Genomic DNA, 20,000 nt, shown 5'->3' with positions numbered 1-20,000 from the left:
ATCTTCATATACACTACCAGTCAAATATTTTTGAACTTCTAGTCACCAAGGCTGCATTTATTTGATTAAAAATACAACAAAAAAAAAACAGTTATATTTATATAAACATTAATATACTTTACAAAAGATTCTACTCAAAATAAGTGCTGTTCTTTTGAAGTTTCTATTCATCAAAGAATCCTGAAAAATCCTGTACACAACTGTTTTCAACATTGATATAATAATGAATGTTTCTTGAGCATCAAATCATCATATTATAGTGATTTCTGAAGGATCATGTGACACTGAAGACTGGAGTAATGATGCTGAAAATTCAGCTTTGATCACAGGAATAAATTAAACTTTACTATATATTCACATAGAAAACAGCGGATTTACATTAGAATAATATTTCACAATTTTTACTGTATTTTTGATCAAATAAATGCAACCTTGGTGAGCAGAACAGACTTCTTTTCAAAACATAAAAATGTATGTATTTTTATATTTTTATAAAATATTATATTATATTTTTATAATGTATAACTTTTTTTGTATTTTATCCTGTAAATTTGGTTTAATACATTTGCAGTAAAGTCATTTTTATTTTGCCCTACTTTGGTAATACAAGTATACAGTTTTTTCATGTCAATAATAGAAACGAATTTAAATGAGTTAGAAAAAGCAAATCGGATGCAAACTCTTCCTGCGTTCCACTTTCAGCCATAAAGAGTGTTTTAAAGGTGCATTGTGTAATATTTAGGAGGATCTGTTGACAGAAATGCAATATCATATACATAACTATGTTTTCAGTGGTGAATAAAGACTTTACATAATGAACCGTTATGTTTTTATTACCTTAGAATGAGCCATATATCTACACACATTGCGACATGTTTCTACAGAGGCCCTAAACGGACAAACGCGTCACTATGTTGTTCTTCGTGTAAAGAAGCTGCTAAAGTCAGCGAATAAAACACTGACACAATGACGAACAAGTAAGAATAATATTCGCAATAACATATCGTTTTACTGAATAATTACTTAAACATCATTTCTTAATGTATCTTTGTAAAGAAACCTCATTGTTAAACTGGCTACACTCTGCTGTCTCAGACGACGACATCACTTCCTGTCGGCCCCCGTTGGTTGCAATTCACAACCTCACCACTAGATGCCGCTAAAACTTACACACTGCACCTTTAACTCTGAAAACCTCATGCGTTAGCTTCACACACTTGCTCACCAGTCTGAGGTCACCGTCTCCCAGTATGACGGTGAAGTCGTTGAGATCCTTCATGAGGGTGTTCCACACCTCAGTGATGCGTTTCCTGTGCTGGGCGCTCACTTCCTGTAGCCGGGAAAACTCCGCCTCCAAACACATGAGGTCCGACTGAGAGGAAGACAGAGAATTACATCAGAAATATAAATATTCACTGTGTGTGTGTGTGTACATGCTTTTCTATCCTGGTGGGGACTAAAACTTGAATGCACACACACTCATGGGAACTCACTGTGGACCTAAAGTGAGGGAACAAGCTTATAAATCATACTAAGTGTTGTTTTTTGAAAATGTAAAAATGCAGAAAGTTTTCTTTAATGGGTAGGGTTAGTGTTAGTGTGTGTGTGTGTGTGTGTGTGTGTGTGTGTGTGTGTGTGTGTGTGTGTGTGTGTGTGTGTGTGTGTGTGTGTGTGTGTGTGTGTGTGTGTGTGTGTAATGGGTAGATTTAGGGGTCGGGTTAGTGTGTGAAACAGGCCAAAATTAATGTAACAAGTAATTCCTGCGCACACATATATTCAAACGTGTATATCTATAGACTAAACGCGTAATATGCATGTCCACGCCGTCAGCGTTTTCACAGATTCACGTTTTTGGAGTTTACATGGAGATGATAATGTTTTTCAAACTTGTACCTTGGAACATGTTTCAAAGTTTGCGTTCTCGAGCACCAAATACTGTTGTCGTGCAAATAAACACGCTAGAACACATTAAAATGTTCTGTTTTCTGTTAGAATGTGTTGTGTTAGCGGCTCCTAAGGTAATAACTAATGATCTTTACAACGGAAGTGAATCAATCAAAACTAACTTTAGCTGCACAATAACTTTATTCTAGATCTGCTGTAAAGCTAATATAGATATTGTTCTTACTGTAAACGGGCCTTAAGAGATTAGTTTTAAGAGATTGTGTTTGTCGTACGGTTTTGTGCGTCAGCTCCTCGGTCAGTCGTCGGTTCTGAACGCTCATGTCTTCGTTCTCCTGACTCTTCATGTCGTAGTTCAGAGCGAGTTCCTCCAGCGCCTGCAGAACCTCCTTCACCTCGGCCTTCGCACTCTCACTCTGAGCCTGCAGTCGAGTCAACTCACACTGCACACGCTCACGGTACCCGCGCGACGAGGCCAGCAGCTGCACACACACACACACACACACACACACACACACACACACACACACACACACACACACACATGCAGACACACATGCGCACACACAGACACACACACAGACGCAGACACACACACGCACACAAACACACACGCACACACACAGAGACAGACACACACACACTCAGCAAGAACAGAGTTTTTTGTGCTGACCTATTTTACACAAGACTGAAATCATCCTCTATGCTGTTTTATCTTCATGATTTACATCTTTATGCTCTTGGTGTTTTGGGAATATCGCAGCTCGGCTAACAGGGAACGTTCTCAGAGCTTTGGATAACTTTCTGGCAAGGTTCTTCTAGTAACATTAACAGAACGCTCGTTCTGCTCTGCTAACACAAAATGTTTTGATAATGTTCTCTGATCGTTACTTTTGAATGTTCTCTGATCGTTACTTTTGAATGTTCTCTGATCGTTACTTTTGAATGTTCTCTGATCGTTACTTTAGAATGTTCTCTGATCGTTACTTTTGAATGTTCTCTGATCGTTACTTTTGAATGTTCTCTTAACGTTACTTTTGAATGTTCTCTGATCGTTACTTTTGAATGTTCTCTGATCGTTACTTTTGAATGTTCTCTGATCGTTACTTTTGAATGTTCTCTGAACGTTACTTTTGAATGTTCTCTGATCGTTACTTTAGAATGTTCTCTGAACGTTACTTTTGAATGTTCTCTGAACGTTACTTTAGAATGTTCTCTGAACGTTACTTTTGAATGTTCTCTGAACGTTACTTTTGAATGTTCTCTGAATGTTACTTTTGAATGTTCTCTGAACGTTACTTTTGAATGTTCTCTGAACGTTACTTTTGAATGTTCACTGATCGTTACTTTTGAATGTTCTCTGAACGTTACTTTTGAATGTTCTCTGAGCGTTACTTTTGAATGTTCTCTGAACGTTACTTTTGAATGTTCACTGAACGTTACTTTTGAATGTTCACTGAACGTTACTTTTGAATGTTCTCTGAACGTTACTTTTGAATGTTCTCTGATCGTTACTTTTGAATGTTCTCTGAACGTTACTTTTGAATGTTCTCTGATCGTTACTTTTGAATTTTCTCTGAACGTTACTTTTGAATTTTCTCTGAACGTTACTTTTGAAAGTTCTCTGATCGTTATTTTTGAATGTTCTCTGAACGTTACTTTTGAATTTTCTCTGAACGTTACTTTTGAATGTTCTCTGAACGTTACTTTTGAATGTTCTCTGAACGTTACTTTTGAATGTTCTCTGATCGTTACTTTTGAATGTTCTCTGAACGTTACTTTTGAATGTTCTCTGAACGTTACTTTTGAATGTTCTCTGAACGTTACTTTTGAATGTTCTCTGATCGTTACTTTTGAATGTTCTCTGAACGTTACTTTTGAATGTTCTCTGAACGTTACTTTTGAATGTTCTCTGAACGTTACTTTTGAATGTTCTCTGAACGTTACTTTTGAATGTTCACTGAACGTTACTTTTGAATGTTCACTGAACGTTACTTTTGAATGTTCTCTGATCGTTACTTTTGAATGTTCTCTGATCGTTACTTTTGAATGTTCTCTGAGCGTTACTTTTGAATGTTCTCTGAACGTTACTTTTGAATGTTCACTGAACGTTACTTTTGAATGTTCTCTGAACGTTACTTTTGAATGTTCTCTGATCGTTACTTTTGAATGTTCTCTGATCGTTACTTTTGAATGTTCTCTGATCGTTACTTTTGAATGTTCTCTGAGCGTTACTTTTGAATGTTCTCTGAACGTTACTTTTGAATGTTCACTGAACGTTACTTTTGAATGTTCACTGAACGTTACTTTTGAATGTTCTCTGATCGTTACTTTTGAATGTTCTCTGATCGTTACTTTTGAATGTTCTCTGAGCGTTACTTTTGAATGTTCTCTGAACGTTACTTTTGAATGTTCACTGAACGTTACTTTTGAATGTTCTCTGAACGTTACTTTTGAATGTTCTCTGATCGTTACTTTTGAATGTTCTCTGAACGTTACTTTTGAATGTTCTCTGAACGTTACTTTTGAATGTTCTCTGAACGTTACTTTTGAATGTTCTCTGAGCGTTACTTTTGAATGTTCTCTGAGCGTTACTTTTGAATGTTCTCTGAACGTTACTTTTGAATGTTCACTGAACGTTACCTTTGAATGTTCACTGAACGTTACTTTTGAATGTTCTCTGAACGTTACTTTTGAATGTTCTCTGAACGTTACTTTTGAATGTTCTCTGAACGTTACTTTTGAATGTTCACTGAACGTTACTTTTGAATGTTCACTGAACGTTACTTTTGAATGTTCTCTGAACGTTACTTTTGAATGTTCTCTGAACGTTACTTTTGAATGTTCACTGAACGTTACTTTTGAATGTTCTCTGAACGTTACTTTTGAATGTTCTCTGAACGTTACTTTTGAATGTTCTCTGAACGTTACTTTTGAATGTTCTCTGAACGTTACTTTTGAAAGTTCTCTGAACGTTACTTCAGAATGTTCCCTGAACGTTACTTTTGAATGTTCTCTGAACGTTACTTCAGAATGTTCCCTGAACATAACATTCACATACTAAATAATAGTCAAAGTTAGAATCGAACCAAACTGTAGTATGTTGAAATGAGGATAGTCTACGGATTGGGACGCAGCAATAGTATGATGTCTTTTGGGGAGCATCATAAAAAAAGTGTTAGCAGATATTAAGCAGAGAGTCTACTAATACTAGTTAACTAATACAAGAGTCTACTAATGCTAGTTGACATGTAGTTACAAAGTTACTTCCACTTAGTATAATGTTTAAAGTGTAACCACAGTATGTGGGACATTATGTACAGAATGCAGTGGCTGAATGCTGCTCTATTTTTGCCATATAAAGATGTGACATAAATAGCAATTTGGACTTCAGCAAATGTCTTTAACCTCTTCTTGATCCAGCATTTGCTCCTTCAGTTTTTCCACCAGCTGACACTGTAAATTAATCTCATCATCCTGTCAGAGAGAGAGAAAATCAATCAGAAAGCCAATTTTTCCATGCATTGACTACAGGCTGTGTGAGTTTGTGTTTGTGTGTCCATGAGTTTGTGTGTTTGTGTGTGTCTCTGAGTTCGTGTGTTTGCCAGTTTGTGTGTCTGTGAGGTTGTGTGTTTGTAAATTTGTGTTTGTGTCTATGAGTTTGGGTTTATGAGTTTGTATGTTTTTATGTTTGTATGTTTGTGTGTCTGAATTTGTGTGTCTGGGTTTGTGAGTTTGTGTGTCTGTGTTTGTGTGTCTGTAGGTTTGTGTGTTTTTATGTTTGTGAGTTTGTATGTTTGTGTGTCTGAGTTTGTGTGTTTGTGTGTCATTGTTTGAGTTTGCGGTTTATGAGTTTGTATGTTTGTGTGTTTTTATGTTTGTGAGTTTGTATTGTTGTGTGTCTGAGTTTGTGTGTTTGTGTGTCTGTATTTGTGAGTTTGTGTGTCATTGTTTGAGTTTGTGTGTTTATGAGTTTGTATGTTTGTGTGTTTTTATGTTTGTGAGTTTGTATTGTTGTGTGTCTGAGTTTGTGTGTTTGTGTGTCTGTATTTGTGAGTTTGTGTGTCATTGAGTTTGTGTGTTGATGAGTTTGTATGTTTGTGTGTTTTTATGTTTGTGAGTTTGTATGTTTGTGTCTGAGTATGTGTGTCTGTGTTTGTGAGTTTGTGTGTCTGTGATTGTGAGTTTGTGTGGTTGCATGTTTGTGTGTCTGAGTTTGGGTTTCTTTGTTTGTGAGTTTGTATGTCTGTGAGTTTGTGAGGTCGTGTGTTTAAGTGTGTGTGTTTGTGTATTTTTTTTTTTGTAAGTTTGTGTTTGTATTTTTGTGAGTTTGAACGTTTGTGTTTATATGTTTGTAAGTTTGTGCGTCTGTGATTTGTGTCTCTGTGTTTGAGTTTGTGTGTTTGTGAGTGTGTATGTGTGCTCTGCTCGCACCTTGTCGTCCAGTTGTTTGTAAAGTTTGCGTATCTCTTCCTCATATTTGAGCTTGTGTTCCTCTGGGTTTAACACACACACACTGATGCTCTGATTGTCTTCACTGATATCAGATTCCACAGCCATGAGATCCAGCGCTGACACACACTCCCCTGAAGCACAATCATTATTTACTCGTACTACAGTAAAATTATAATACATGTTTACTAGATCCTCCTCTTAAGCTTTTAAACCATCTGTCATTTTACTAGTTTTACATTTTGGTGCCCTAAGCATAATTCCTTTTTAGTACTTTTTGTGTAAGTGGTCTAAAAGCCACAGCATCTCTATAGCAGGTGTTACCATGGTACATACTATAGTACTTCAAAATATACAGGTTTACATTTATTAAATTAGCAGATGCTTTTTTCTAAAGCGAATGAATGTCGGGTATTTACATGGTACTTCCAACAATGGCACTACCATATTACTATGGTTCCAAGGTTACTGTGGTAAATGTCCAAAATACAAAATATAATTGCTGTATCTTATTTAAAATAATTACAAAGTAAGCATAAAATGCTTTGACAATACTATTGTGCAATAGACTGAAAGAAATATTGTATGATTTAATTTAAAATGATTTTACTCAGAAATTGCTAGTAAATAATAACAAAGAAACAGATTTGCATGTAAAACACGTTTCAATAATCATTTTTTATCCATTAAAATTTATTTTTAAAATATATATTTTTTAAATTTAATTATATTTATAGTACAATTATTTAAAAATAAATCAATATGATCAGACAAATATTTAAATAAAACCATCTTAATATTTTTTAAAAATATTTAAAACTGATTTTACCACATTAAATGTACAATTAATTTATTTTATTTTATTAAAATATATCCATATGATCAAACAAATATTTAAATAAAAACGTTTTAATTTATTTATTTTAAACTGATTTTGCCATGGTGCATGTCTGCATTTTTTTTTTTGTTAAGAAATGTACTATAATAAACTGACAACTTTTTAAAAGGTAATATATATTTAGCCAGGCCAGTATGGTAAAAATATCAATATTATTAAATCAATAGATTATTATATTATTATTATATTTTTTTATATAATTTTTACTTATTTAAAACTAGATTTTATCAAACCCTGTGCATTACTATGATAAATATGTCTGATGAATCTACCACCATGTTACCAGTCCAAATCAATCACAGGCTCATAGAGAAATCAGGTGTGTGTTCAGGAAATCAGGAGTGTGTTCAGGAGGAAATCAGGAGTGTGTTCAGGAAATCAGGAGTGTGTGTTCAGGAAATCAGGTGTGTGTTCAGGAAATCAGGAGTGTGTTCAGGAAATCAGGAGTGTGTTCAGGAAATCAGGAGTGTGTGTTCAGGAAATCAGGTGTGTGTTCAGGAAATCAGGAGTGTGTTCAGGAAATCAGGAGTGTGTTCAGGAAATCAGGAGTGTGTTCAGGAAATCAGGAGTGTGTTCAGGAAATCAGGAGTGTGTTCAGGAAATCAGGAGCGTGTTCAGGAAATCAGGTGTGTGTTCAGGAAATCAGGTGTGTGTTCAGGAAATCAGGAGTGTGTTCAGGAAATCAGGTGCGTGTTCAGGAAATCAGGAGTGTGTTCAGGAAATCAGGTGTGTGTTCAGGAAATCAGGAGTGTGTTCAGGAAATCAGGAGTGTGTTCAGGAAATCAGGAGTGTGTTCAGGAAATCAGGAGTGTGTGTTCAGGAAATCAGGTGTGTGTTCAGGAAATCAGGAGTGTGTTCAGGAAATCAGGTGTGTGTTCAGGAAATCAGGAGTGTGTTCAGGAAATCAGGTGTGTGTTCAGGAAATCAGGAGTGTGTTCAGGAAATCAGGAGTGTGTGTTCAGGAAATCAGGAGTGTGTTCAGGAAATCAGGAGTGTGTTCAGGAAATCAGGAGTGTGTTCAGGAAATCAGGAGTGTGTTCAGGAAATCAGGAGTGTGTTCAGGAAATCAGGTGTGTGTTCAGGAAATCAGGAGTGTGTTCAGGAAATCAGGAGTGTGTGTTCAGGAAATCAGGAGTGTGTTCAGAAAATCAGGAGTGTGTTCAGGAAATCAGGTGTGTGTTCAGGAAATCAGGAGTGTGTTCAGGAAATCAGGAGTGTGTTCAGGAAATCAGGAGTGTGTTCAGGAAATCAGGAGTGTGTTCAGAAAATCAGGAGTGTGTTCAGGAAATCAGGTGTGTGTTCAGGAAATCAGGAGTGTGTTCAGGAAATCAGGTGTGTGTTCAGGAGGAAATCAGGAGTGTGTTCAGGAGGAAATCAGGAGTGTGTTCAGGAAATCAGGTGTGTGTTCAGGAAATCAGGTGTGTGTTCAGGAAATCAGGAGTGTGTTCAGGAAATCAGGAGTGTGTTCAGGAAATCAGGAGTGTGTTCAGGAAATCAGGTGTGTGTTCAGGAAATCAGGAGTGTGTTCAGGAAATCAGGAGTGCGTTCAGGAAATCAGGAGTGCGTTCAGGAAATCAGGAGTGCGTTCAGGAAATCAGGAGTGCGTTCAGGAAATCAGGAGTGCGTTCAGGAAATCAGGAGTGCGTTCAGGAAATCAGGAGTGCGTTCAGGAAATCAGGAGTGCGTTCAGGAAATCAGGTGTGTGTTCAGGAAATCAGGTGTGTGTTCAGGAGGAAATCAGGAGTGTGTTCAGGAAATCAGGAGTGCGTTCAGGAAATCAGGAGTGCGTTCAGGAAATCAGGTGTGTGTTCAGGAAATCAGGTGTGTGTTCAGGAGGAAATCAGGAGTGTGTTCAGGAAATCAGGAGTGCGTTCAGGAAATCAGGTGTGTGTTCAGGAAATCAGGAGTGTGTTCAGGAAATCAGGTGTGTGTTCAGAAAATCAGGAGTGTGTTCAGGAAATCAGGAGTGCGTTCAGGAAATCAGGAGTGCGTTCAGGAAATCAGGAGTGCGTTCAGGAAATCAGGAGTGCGTTCAGGAAATCAGGAGTGCGTTCAGGAAATCAGGTGTGTGTTCAGGAGGAAATCAGGAGTCTGTTCAGGAAATCAGGTGTGTGTTCAGGAAATCAGGTGTGTGTTCAGGAAATCAGGAGTGTGTTCAGGAAATCAGGTGTGTGTTCAGGAAATCAGGTGTGTGTTCAGGAAATCAGGAGTGTGTTCAGGAAATCAGGAGTGTGTTCAGGAAATCAGGTGTGTGTTCAGGAAATCAGGAGTGCGTTCAGGAAATCAGGTGTGTGTTCAGGAAATCAGGAGTGCGTTCAGGAAATCAGGAGTGCGTTCAGGAAATCAGGTGTGTGTTCAGGAAATCAGGAGTGTGTTCAGGAAATCAGGGGTGTGTTCAGGAAATCAGGTGTGTGTTCAGGAAATCAGGAGTGCGTTCAGGAAATCAGGAGTGCGTTCAGGAAATCAGGTGTGTGTTCAGGAAATCAGGAGTGCGTTCAGGAAATCAGGAGTGCGTTCAGGAAATCAGGAGTGCGTTCAGGAAATCAGGAGTGTGTTCAGGAAATCAGGAGTGCGTTCAGGAAATCAGGAGTGTGTTCTCACCGTCACGCCCGCTGTTAAGCTCCGCCTCCAGCCTCTGGATGTTCTCCTTCAGGTTCTTGTTCTTCTCCTTCTCTTTCTCATATTTCCTCTTCCACTGTTCTGCTGTCAGCTCCAGGTTCACCGACGCCGTGTTCCTGATGGTCTTTGCACTGAGAGAGATAGAGAGTCACTCTAAAAAAATCTTGGGTTATTTTTTCTACCCAAATCCTGGGTTGAGCCTTTTGGGTGAATTGTTTGGGTTATTTTTTCCAATGTTTGGGTAGTGTTTGTGTAACCCAGATCCTGGGTCAGAAGTAACAACCACATGTTTAGGTAGTTTTTGTATAACCCAGATCCTGGGTCAGAAGTAACAACCCAGGGGTTGAGTAATTTATCGCCGGCTTTTTGATTCCTCTTCAGGAGAGAGCAGTGCAGCTCCGTCAAATTGGTATTTTTTTGTATCTAAAAATTCATAGTTGTTCTGTATATCATTTAATTTTATCCAAAGCAACATACAGGGGCATCGACACATCGTTGATTCGAGTCACCTACACGAGTTTAAGTTAAAACCAAAAACATTAATTCATGTATGAAGTAAAATGATAAAAAAAAAGCTAGAACTATAGTAAAAATGAATCAACCCAATATCACGGGTTAAATCAACCCATTTACTGGGTTAAATAAACAACCCAATTTGCTGGGTAAAATTATCCCAACATGTGTTCTGTCCTATATTTACCCAGGCCTTGGGTTGAAAACAACCCAAATTGTAATATTTGAACCCAGTGTTCTTAGAGAGTGTGTGTTACCGTTGTCCGAACATCAGAGTGGATTTGGTCTCGGCGTCGTTGAAGGCTGAAGGTGAGCAGCAGATGAACATGGTGGTCCTGCAGTTTCCACCCAGAGAATCCTGAAGGATCCGCGTCATCTTACTGTCCCGGTACGGCACATGAGTCTTCTGCACCGACAGAGAGAACTTACTGAGTTTAAATGGGTTAAGGTGACACATTATGCCTCTTTTCACAAGATGTAATATAAATCTATGGTGTGTCTGTGAAATTTCAGCTCAAAATACCCCTCAGATCATTTATTATAGCTTGTCAAATTTCCCCTTTTTTGGGTGTGAGCAAAAAAGTGCCGTTTTTGTGTGTGTCCCTTTAAATGCAAATGAGCTGCAGCTCCGCCTCCGTTCAGAAGAGGGCGGAGTATTTACACGAGCTTCAGAAACTCCGGCAATAACAAAACAGGCCAATCTCACTCATCCAGAATCCCTGAATAACCAGTAGCGAGTGCAGCCTTACGGAGAGACTCAGGAAGAGTTTCTGAATGTTAGTGGAGACATTTATGTAGTTGTTGTGGAGTTACATTGATCGTCTCATCATCATGTTGAACTTCTACACAAGTGTCCACAGTTCCTGAGGTGTTTATAAGACAGCGGTGACATGTTCTGGTCAATAGTGTTCAGTGCTCGTCTGTGCTCAACGACAGAACAGTTTCATACGGGATCTTCTGCCGTTGCGTTAGAACTGGTCACTGTTGGAGAAACCGAATGTCGGCTGGTGTGTGTAAAGGTGCAGATTAAGAGCTCTTGATACATCAGAAAGAGAGAAATCTGATCGTCTTATTTTTTGAGATGCTTGCAGAGAAAGACTCACCAGAACAAAGTTACTGGGTTTCTCTTTTCACGTTTTCTGGGTTGGTAGAAGCACCGGACCCGATTATAGCACTTACATACGGGAAAGGTCAGACTTTAAAGGGATAGTTAGTTCACCCAAAAATGAAAATTAGCCCATGATTTACTCACTCTAAAGTCACCCTAGGTGTATATGACATTCTTCTCTCAGACGAATACAATCAGAGTTATATTAAAAAATGTCCTGGATCTTCCAAGCTTTATAATGGGAGTCAATGGCTGTTTCTGTTTTGAAGTCCATAAAAATTGCATCTGTCCATCATAAAAGTGCATCTGTCCATCATAAAAGTGTATCTGTCCATCATAAAAGTGCATCTGTCCATCATAAAAGTACACCTATCCTTCATAAAAGTGCATCTATCCTTCATAAAAGTGCATCTATCCTTCATAAAAGTGCATCTATCCTTCATAAAAGTGCATCTATCCTTCATAAAAGTGCATCTATCCATCATAAAAGTGACTCTATCCTTCATAAAAGTGCATCTATCCTTCATAAAAGTGCATCTATCCATCATAAAGTGCATCTATCCTTCATAAAAGTGCATCTATCCTTCATAAAAGTACATCTATCCTTCATAAAAGTGCATCTATCCATCATAAAAGTGCATTTATCCTTCATAAAAGTGCATCTGTCCATCATAAAAGTACATCTATCCTTCATAAAAGTGCATCTGTCCATCATAAAAGTACATCTATCCTTCATAAAAGTGCATCTATCCATCATAAAAGTGCATCTATCCTTCATAAAAGTGCATCTATCCTTCATAAAAGTGCATCTGTCCATCATAAAAGTGCATCTATCCTTCATAAAAGTGCATCTATCCTTCATAAAAGTGAGTATATCCATTATAAAAGTGCATCCATCCATCATAAAAGTGCATCTATCCTTCATAAAAGCGCATCTATCCTTCATAAAAGTGCATCTATCCTTCATAAAAGTGCATCTATCCTTCATAAAAGCGCATCTATCCTTCATAAAAGTGCATCTATCCTTCATAAAAGTGCATCTATCCTTCATAAAAGTGCATCTGTCCATCATAAAAGTGCATCTATCCTTCATAAAAGTAGAACTATCCTTCATAAAAGTGCATCTATCATCATAAAAGTACATCTATCCTTCATAAAAGTGCATCTATGCTTCATAAAAGTGCATCTATCCTTCATAAAAGTGCATCTATCCTTCATAAAAGTGCATCTGTCCATCATAAAAGTACATCTATCCTTCATAAAAGTGCATCTATCCATCATAAAAGTGACTCTATCCTTCATAAAAGTGCATCTATGCTTCATAAAAGTGCATCTATCCTTCATAAAAGTGCATCTATCCATCATAAAAGTGACTCTATCCATCATAAAAGTACATCTATCCTTCATAAAAGTGCATCTATGCTTCATAAAAGTGCATCTATCCTTCATAAAAGTGCATCTGTCCATCATAAAAGTGCATCTGTCCATCATAAAAGTGCATCTATCCTTCATAAAAGTGCATCTGTCCATGATAAAAGTGCATCTATCCATCATAAAAGTGCATCTATCATTATAAAATTGCATCTATCCATCATAAAAGGGCATCTATCCATCATAAAAGTGCATCTATCCTTCATAAAAGTGCATCTATCCATCATAAAAGTGCATCTATCCATCATAAGTGCATCTGTCCATCATAAAAGTGCATCTGTCCATCATAAAAGTGCATCTGTCCATCATAAAAGTACATCTATCCTTCATAAAAGTGCATCTATCCATCATAAGTGCATCTGTCCATCATAAAAGTGCATCTGTCCATCATAAAAGTACATCTATCCTTCATAAAAGTGCATCTATCCATCATAAGTGCATCTGTCCATCATAAAAGTACATCTGTCCATCATAAAAGTGCATCTGTCCATCATAAAAGTACATCTATCCTTCATAAAAGTGCATCTATCCTTCATAAAAGTACATCTATCCTTCATAAAAGTGCATCTATCCATCATAAAAGTGAGTCTATCCATCATAAAAGTGCATCCATCCATCATAAAAGTGCATCTATCCTTCATAAAAGCGCATCTATCCTTCATAAAAGTGCATCTATCCTTCATAAAAGTGCATCTGTCCATCATAAAAGTGCATCTATCCTTCATAAAAGTAGAACTATCCTTCATAAAAGTGCATCTATCCATCATAAAAGTACATCTATCCATCATAAAAGTAGAACTATCCTTCATAAAAGTGCATCTATCCATCATAAAAGTACATCTATCCTTCATAAAAGTGCATCTATGCTTCATAAAAGTGCATCTATCCTTCATAAAAGTGCATCTATCCTTCATAAAAGTGCATCTGTCCATCATAAAAGTGCATCTATCATCATAAAAGTGCATCTGTCCATCATAAAAGTGCATCTGTCCATCATAAAAGTGCATCTATCCTTCATAAAAGTGCATCTGTCCATGATAAAAGTGCATCTATCCATCATAAAAGTGCATCTATCATTATAAAATTGCATCTATCCATCATAAAATTGCATCTATCCATCATAAAAGTGCATCTATCCATCATAAAAGTGACTCTATCCTTCATAAAAGTGACTCTATCCTTCATAAAAGTGCATCTATCCATCATAAAAGTGCATCTATCCTTCATAAAAGTGCATCTATCCATCATAAAAGTGCATCTATCCTTCATAAAAGTGCATCTATCCTTCATAAAAGTACATCTATCCTTCATAAAAGTGCATCTATCCTTCATAAAAGTGCATCTATCCTTCATAAAAGTACATCTATCCTTCATAAAAGTGCATCTATCCATCATAAAAGTGCATCTATCCATCATAAAAGTCCATCTATCCTTCATAAAAGTCCATCTATCCTTCATAAAAGTCCATCTATCCTTCATAAAAGTGCATCTATCCTTCATAAAAGTGCATCTGTCCATCATAAAAGTGCATCTGTCCATCATAAAAGTGCATCTATCCTTCATAAAAGTGCATCTATCCTTCATAAAAGTGCATCTATCCTTCATAAAAGTGCATCTATCCATCATAAAAGTCCATCTATCCTTCATAAAAGTCCATCTATCCTTCATAAAAGTCCATCTATCCTTCATAAAAGTGCATCTATCCTTCATAAAAGTGCATCTATCCTTCATAAAAGTGACTCTATCCTTCATAAAAGTGACTCTATCCTTCATAAAAGTGCATCTATCCATCATAAAAGTGCATCTATCCTTCATAAAAGTGCATCTATCCATCATAAAAGTGCATCTATCCTTCATAAAAGTGCATCTATCCTTCATAAAAGTACATCTGTCCTTCATAAAAGTGCATCTATCCTTCATAAAAGTGCATCTATCCATCATAAAAGTGCATCTATCCATCATAAAAGTGCATCTATCCTTCATAAAAGTGCATCTGTCCATCATAAAAGTGCATCTATCCATCATAAAAGTGCATCTATCCATCATAAAAGTGCATCTATCCATCATAAAATTGCATCTATCCATCATAAAAGTGCATCTATCCATCATAAAAGTGCATCTATCCATCATAAAAGTGACTCTATCCTTCATAAAAGTGACTCTATCCTTCATAAAAGTGCATATATCCATCATAAAAGTGCATCTATCCTTCATAAAAGTGCATCTATCCATCATAAAAGTGCATCTATCCTTCATAAAAGTGCATCTATCCTTCATAAAAGTACATCTGTCCTTCATAAAAGTGCATCTATCCTTCATAAAAGTACATCTATCCTTCATAAAAGTACATCTATCCTTCATAAAAGTGCATCTATCCATCATAAAAGTGCATCTATCCATCATAAAAGTCCATCTATCCTTCATAAAAGTCCATCTATCCTTCATAAAAGTGCATCTATCCTTCATAAAAGTGCATCTATCCTTCATAAAAGTGCATCTATCCTTCATAAAAGTACATCTATCCTTCATAAAAGTGCATCTGTCCATCATAAAAGTGCATCTATCCTTCATAAAAGTGCATCTATCCTTCATAAAAGTACATCTATCCTTCATAAAAGTGCATCTATCCATCATAAAAGTGCATCTATCCATCATAAAAGTCCATCTATCCTTCATAAAAGTCCATCTATCCTTCATAAAAGTGCATCTATCCTTCATAAAAGTGCATCTATCCTTCATAAAAGTGCATCTATCCATCATAAAAGTGCATCTATCCATCATAAAAGTCCATCTATCCTTCATAAAAGTCCATCTATCCTTCATAAAAGTGCATCTATCCTTCATAAAAGTGCATCTATCCTTCATAAAAGTGCATCTATCCTTCATAAAAGTGCATCTATCCATCATAAAAGTGCATCTGTCCATCATAAAAGTGCATCTATCCTTCATAAAAGTGCATCTATCCATCATAAAAGTGCATCTGTCCATCATAAAAGTGCATCTATCCTTCATAAAAGTGCATCTATCCTTCATAAAAGTACATCTATCCTTCATAAAAGTGCATCTGTCCATCATAAAAGTGCATCTATCCATCATAAAAGTGCATCTATCCTTCATAAAAGTGCATCTGTCCATCATAAAAGTGCATCTTTTAAGGCTATTGATCTGTTACTCTGAAGGCATGGGTTTAATATGCAGATGCTGTAACTCACGGTGCCTTCGGCCAGAGCTGAGATGACGTTTCCCAGCGCTGACAGAGACTTGTTGATGTTCTTGGCTTCATCCAGGACCGATCCCTCCGCCCCCGTCTTACTCACCTGAACAAATAACACTAGACTTCAAATGTTTGGGGTCAGTAAGAAGAAATTGATAGTTTTTATTCGGTAGGGCTGCATTAAAAGTGACATTAAAGACATTTATAATGTGACAAAATATTATATTTCAAATAAATGCTGTTCTTTTTAACTTTCTATTTATCAAAGAATCCTAAAAATAAAAATGCAAATAACTGTTTTTAACATTGATAATAATCATACATGTTACTTGAGCAGTAAATCATCATTATACTGATTTCTGAAGGATCATGTGACACTGAAGACTGGAGTAATGATGGTGAAAATTCAGCTTTGATCACAGGAATAAATTACATTTTACTATATATTCACATAGAAAACAGCTATTGTAATAATATTTGTATAATTTTTACTGTATTTTTGATCAAATAAATGCATACTTGATGAGCAGAAGAGACTTCTTTAAAAAATGTGATATATATATAAAATTATTCAAAAGAACTTGAATATATATATATATATATATATATATATATATAATTAATCAAGAGAATTTGAATATATATATATATATATATATATATATATATATAATTATTCAAGAGAATTTGAATAAGGGAATGAAACACAAAAAACTGACTTAAATAAATCAAATGTTTTACAAAAAAAAATACTTTCGGTCGATCTACTTCAAAATTTCATGTTTAATTCAATGTGTTGCTTGTCGTTTCTTTGTGATTAATTGTGAAATTTACTATGAATTTTCTAAGAGAAAATTGTTTCTACACCAGATTTTTTCAGTGTATGTTAAACAAGTGCAAATATAAACAGTGTTTTTTTATTGCACTGTGTTCACAGACGTTTCTCCTAAAAGTTCTCCGGAGAAATAACGACTCACTAGTTGTCCAGTAAGAGCTCAGATTATTTGATGAGAAACGATTGAGTTCACGTTGAGATCTCTTCTGAAACTCTAGCAGAGAGACACATGCGTGACTAACGCAATCTTTTAATCTCACTAGGAGTAACGTTTGAGACATTAACGAGCTATATTTCTGTCCTGCAGGTGGACACACACTCTCATGAGGCTGATGACATCACAGTTTCCACTTAAAGCACCTTCTCGCTGCCGGCCAGATCCACCAGGTAGAGTTTCCCACAGAGTTTCTGCTCCGTCTCCACGTGCTCCTGCTTGATGCTGATGAGGAATATGCTGTGACTCCTGGAACTGTGTTCATTCATATCTGACACACAACATCACACCAGTCACAGAAAACATGTCTTCGTCGTTCACTCATTGTTCAAAACGTCCGTTTTTTCTTGAATGTTTAGGGAACATTCCATTTGATCATTCTTCAGACATTATGGGAATGTTACTTTTGAATGTTCTCGGAATGTTCTGAAACAAGTAGTTACATTTAAAAAATGTTACATTTCAGGTAAAAAAAGTGTTCCATGAATGATGTATAAGCAAAATTTTTGACCAGGCTAACATTTTAAGGACCAGATAATTTTGAATGAACATTTTATTCTATTAATGTTACTTATTTTGTTTTTACTTTATTTATTTGTTTTCTGATTGGTCAATCGCGCCATCCAGCGGTGTGTCATTCCTAGATAACAACCACTCAGATCAGAAATTTATGCATTTGGCAGATGCTTTTATCCAAAGCAACTTAAACTGCATGTCAAGGTACACATTTACATTCTTATCAGTTCTTGCTTTGCCTGGGAATCAAACCCATGACCTTGGTGTTGCAAGCACCAAAACTCTATTGTTTGAGCTACAGGAAAGCTGATGTCAATTTTTTGTGTAGTTATTTAACTATGCCATCCAGTATCGTGGACTCGCTCTCGTTTCATACAAACGCAGCGGTGGCCATTTTGTGACTATTGTTTTGTACACTGTTGGATTATGAGATACAAACAGGTACGATTTTAAAACAGTTTAATCTGAAATCAATATAACTTATCTCCATAATTATTTATGTGGTGAAATGCTGTGTAATAAGTGTTATGACTGTATACCGTATCTCTTAAATGTCCGTCTAGTTTGAACTCGCCGCTGAAACTGCTCTCTCCGCAGAAGCTTTGCGTTTTTACAGAGATTATAAAATATTTATAACTCAGACCAATATGTCCGTGTCTAATTATTTCCTTATGTGGCAAGTATTCGTGTAATAAGCCTGGTAATGTACATCCAGCCGATTGTTATCTCCGAATAAACCTCCTTCAGGTGTGTGTGTGTGTGTGTGTGTGTGTGTGTTATCTAAGAAAAAACGCCCTTCAGGTGTGTGTGTGTTATCTCCGAATAAACCCCCTTCAGGTGTGTGTGTGTGTGTGTGTGTGTGTGTTATCTCAGAATAAACCCCCTTCAGGTGTGTGTGTGTGTGTGTGTTATCTCAGAATAAACCCCCTTCAGGTATGTGTGTGTGTGTGTGTGTGTTATCTAAGGAAAAACGCCCTTCTGGTGTGTGTGTGTTATCTCAAAATAAACCCCCTTCAGGTGTGTGTGTGTGTGTGTGTTATCTCAGAATAAACCCCCTTCAGGTGTGTGTGTGTATCTCATAATAAACCCCCTTCAAGTGTGTGTGTGTTTGTGTGTATGTGTGTGTTATCTCAGAATAAACCCCCTTCAGGCTGATGCAAGACCCCTTGCGTCAGGGTCCTCGTTATCCTGAAGGGGGTTTATTCTGAGATAACACACACACGCACACACACACACACACACACACACCTGAAGGGGGTTTATTCTGAGATACACACGCACACAAACACACACACACCTGAAGGGGGTTTATTCTGAGATACACACACACACACACACCTGAAGGGGGTTTATTCTGAGATAACACACACACACACACACACACACCTGAAGGGGGTTTATTCTGAGATAACACACACACACACCTGAAGGGGGTTTATTCTGAGATACACACGCACACAAACACACACACACACACACACCTGAAGGGGGTTTATTCTGAGATACACACACACACACACCTGAAGGGGGTTTATTCTGAGATAACACACACACACACACACACACCTGAAGGGGGTTTATTCTGAGATAACACACACACACACACACCTGAAGGGGGTTTATTCTGAGATACACACGCACACAAACACACACACACACACACACACACCTGAAGGGGGTTTATTCTGAGATAACACACACACACACACACACCTGAAGGGGGTTTATTCTGAGATAACACACACACACACACACTGGCTGGATGTACATTATCCCTTACTAAAAGAACGTTTGTTCATAACTTTGAGAGAACCTTTGCAGAACGTTCCCTGACAGCTGGGACTGTACAGTGTGTTCATAACCATCTTTACTTCTACATTTATATTTATGCATTTGGCAGATGCTTTTATCCAGAGCGACTTGCGTTGCATTGAAGGTATAGATTTGATCGGTTCATGCATTCCCTGGGAATCGAGCTTGAGCCACAGTTTCAGCAATGCTTCTGTGATGTGCAGTAATTCTGCTGTTATTCTGAAAGTGTTGCTTAGAGATACTGACTTGTAACAGCGACGTGACGGTTGGCTTTTCCCTCGTCAATAACATCCATCACTTCATCAGGACTGGAAACAAAACGTTCTGTACAACCCTGTACACACACACACACACACACACACACACACACACACACACACACACACACACACACACACACACACACACACACAAAACTTATTTGCACGTCTTTATCTAACAATACAGTTATGATGATACATGATATGATATATGATACAATATTAT

At 37.1% G+C, this 20,000-nt stretch overlaps 1 protein-coding gene across 1 annotated transcript in view; it reads right to left on the bottom strand.

Moving 5' to 3' along the window:
• Positions 1–20,000, bottom strand: part of LOC143740642 (kinesin heavy chain-like) — a 56,501-nt gene that overhangs the window by 18,066 nt on the left and 18,435 nt on the right. Inside the window, exons 7-15 of the mRNA XM_077232642.1 lie at positions 19,761–19,848; positions 17,333–17,457; positions 16,136–16,240; positions 10,642–10,790; positions 9,854–10,002; positions 6,337–6,488; positions 5,311–5,379; positions 2,178–2,384; positions 1,226–1,372 (exon numbers count right to left, since the gene is read on the bottom strand). Of these exons, the coding sequence (XP_077088757.1) occupies positions 1,226–1,372; positions 2,178–2,384; positions 5,311–5,379; positions 6,337–6,488; positions 9,854–10,002; positions 10,642–10,790; positions 16,136–16,240; positions 17,333–17,457; positions 19,761–19,848 (1,191 nt within the window). The remainder of the gene's footprint in view (positions 1–1,225; positions 1,373–2,177; positions 2,385–5,310; positions 5,380–6,336; positions 6,489–9,853; positions 10,003–10,641; positions 10,791–16,135; positions 16,241–17,332; positions 17,458–19,760; positions 19,849–20,000) is intronic.

Source organism: Siphateles boraxobius, unplaced genomic scaffold, assembly GCF_051911475.1.
Source record: "Siphateles boraxobius isolate OS27281-9 unplaced genomic scaffold, OSU_SipBor_1 179, whole genome shotgun sequence".
NCBI classification, from domain to species: domain Eukaryota; kingdom Metazoa; phylum Chordata; class Actinopteri; order Cypriniformes; family Leuciscidae; genus Siphateles; species Siphateles boraxobius.
The sequence above is the reverse complement of the archived record's forward strand: the minus strand, read 5'-3'. Positions and strand labels throughout refer to the sequence as shown.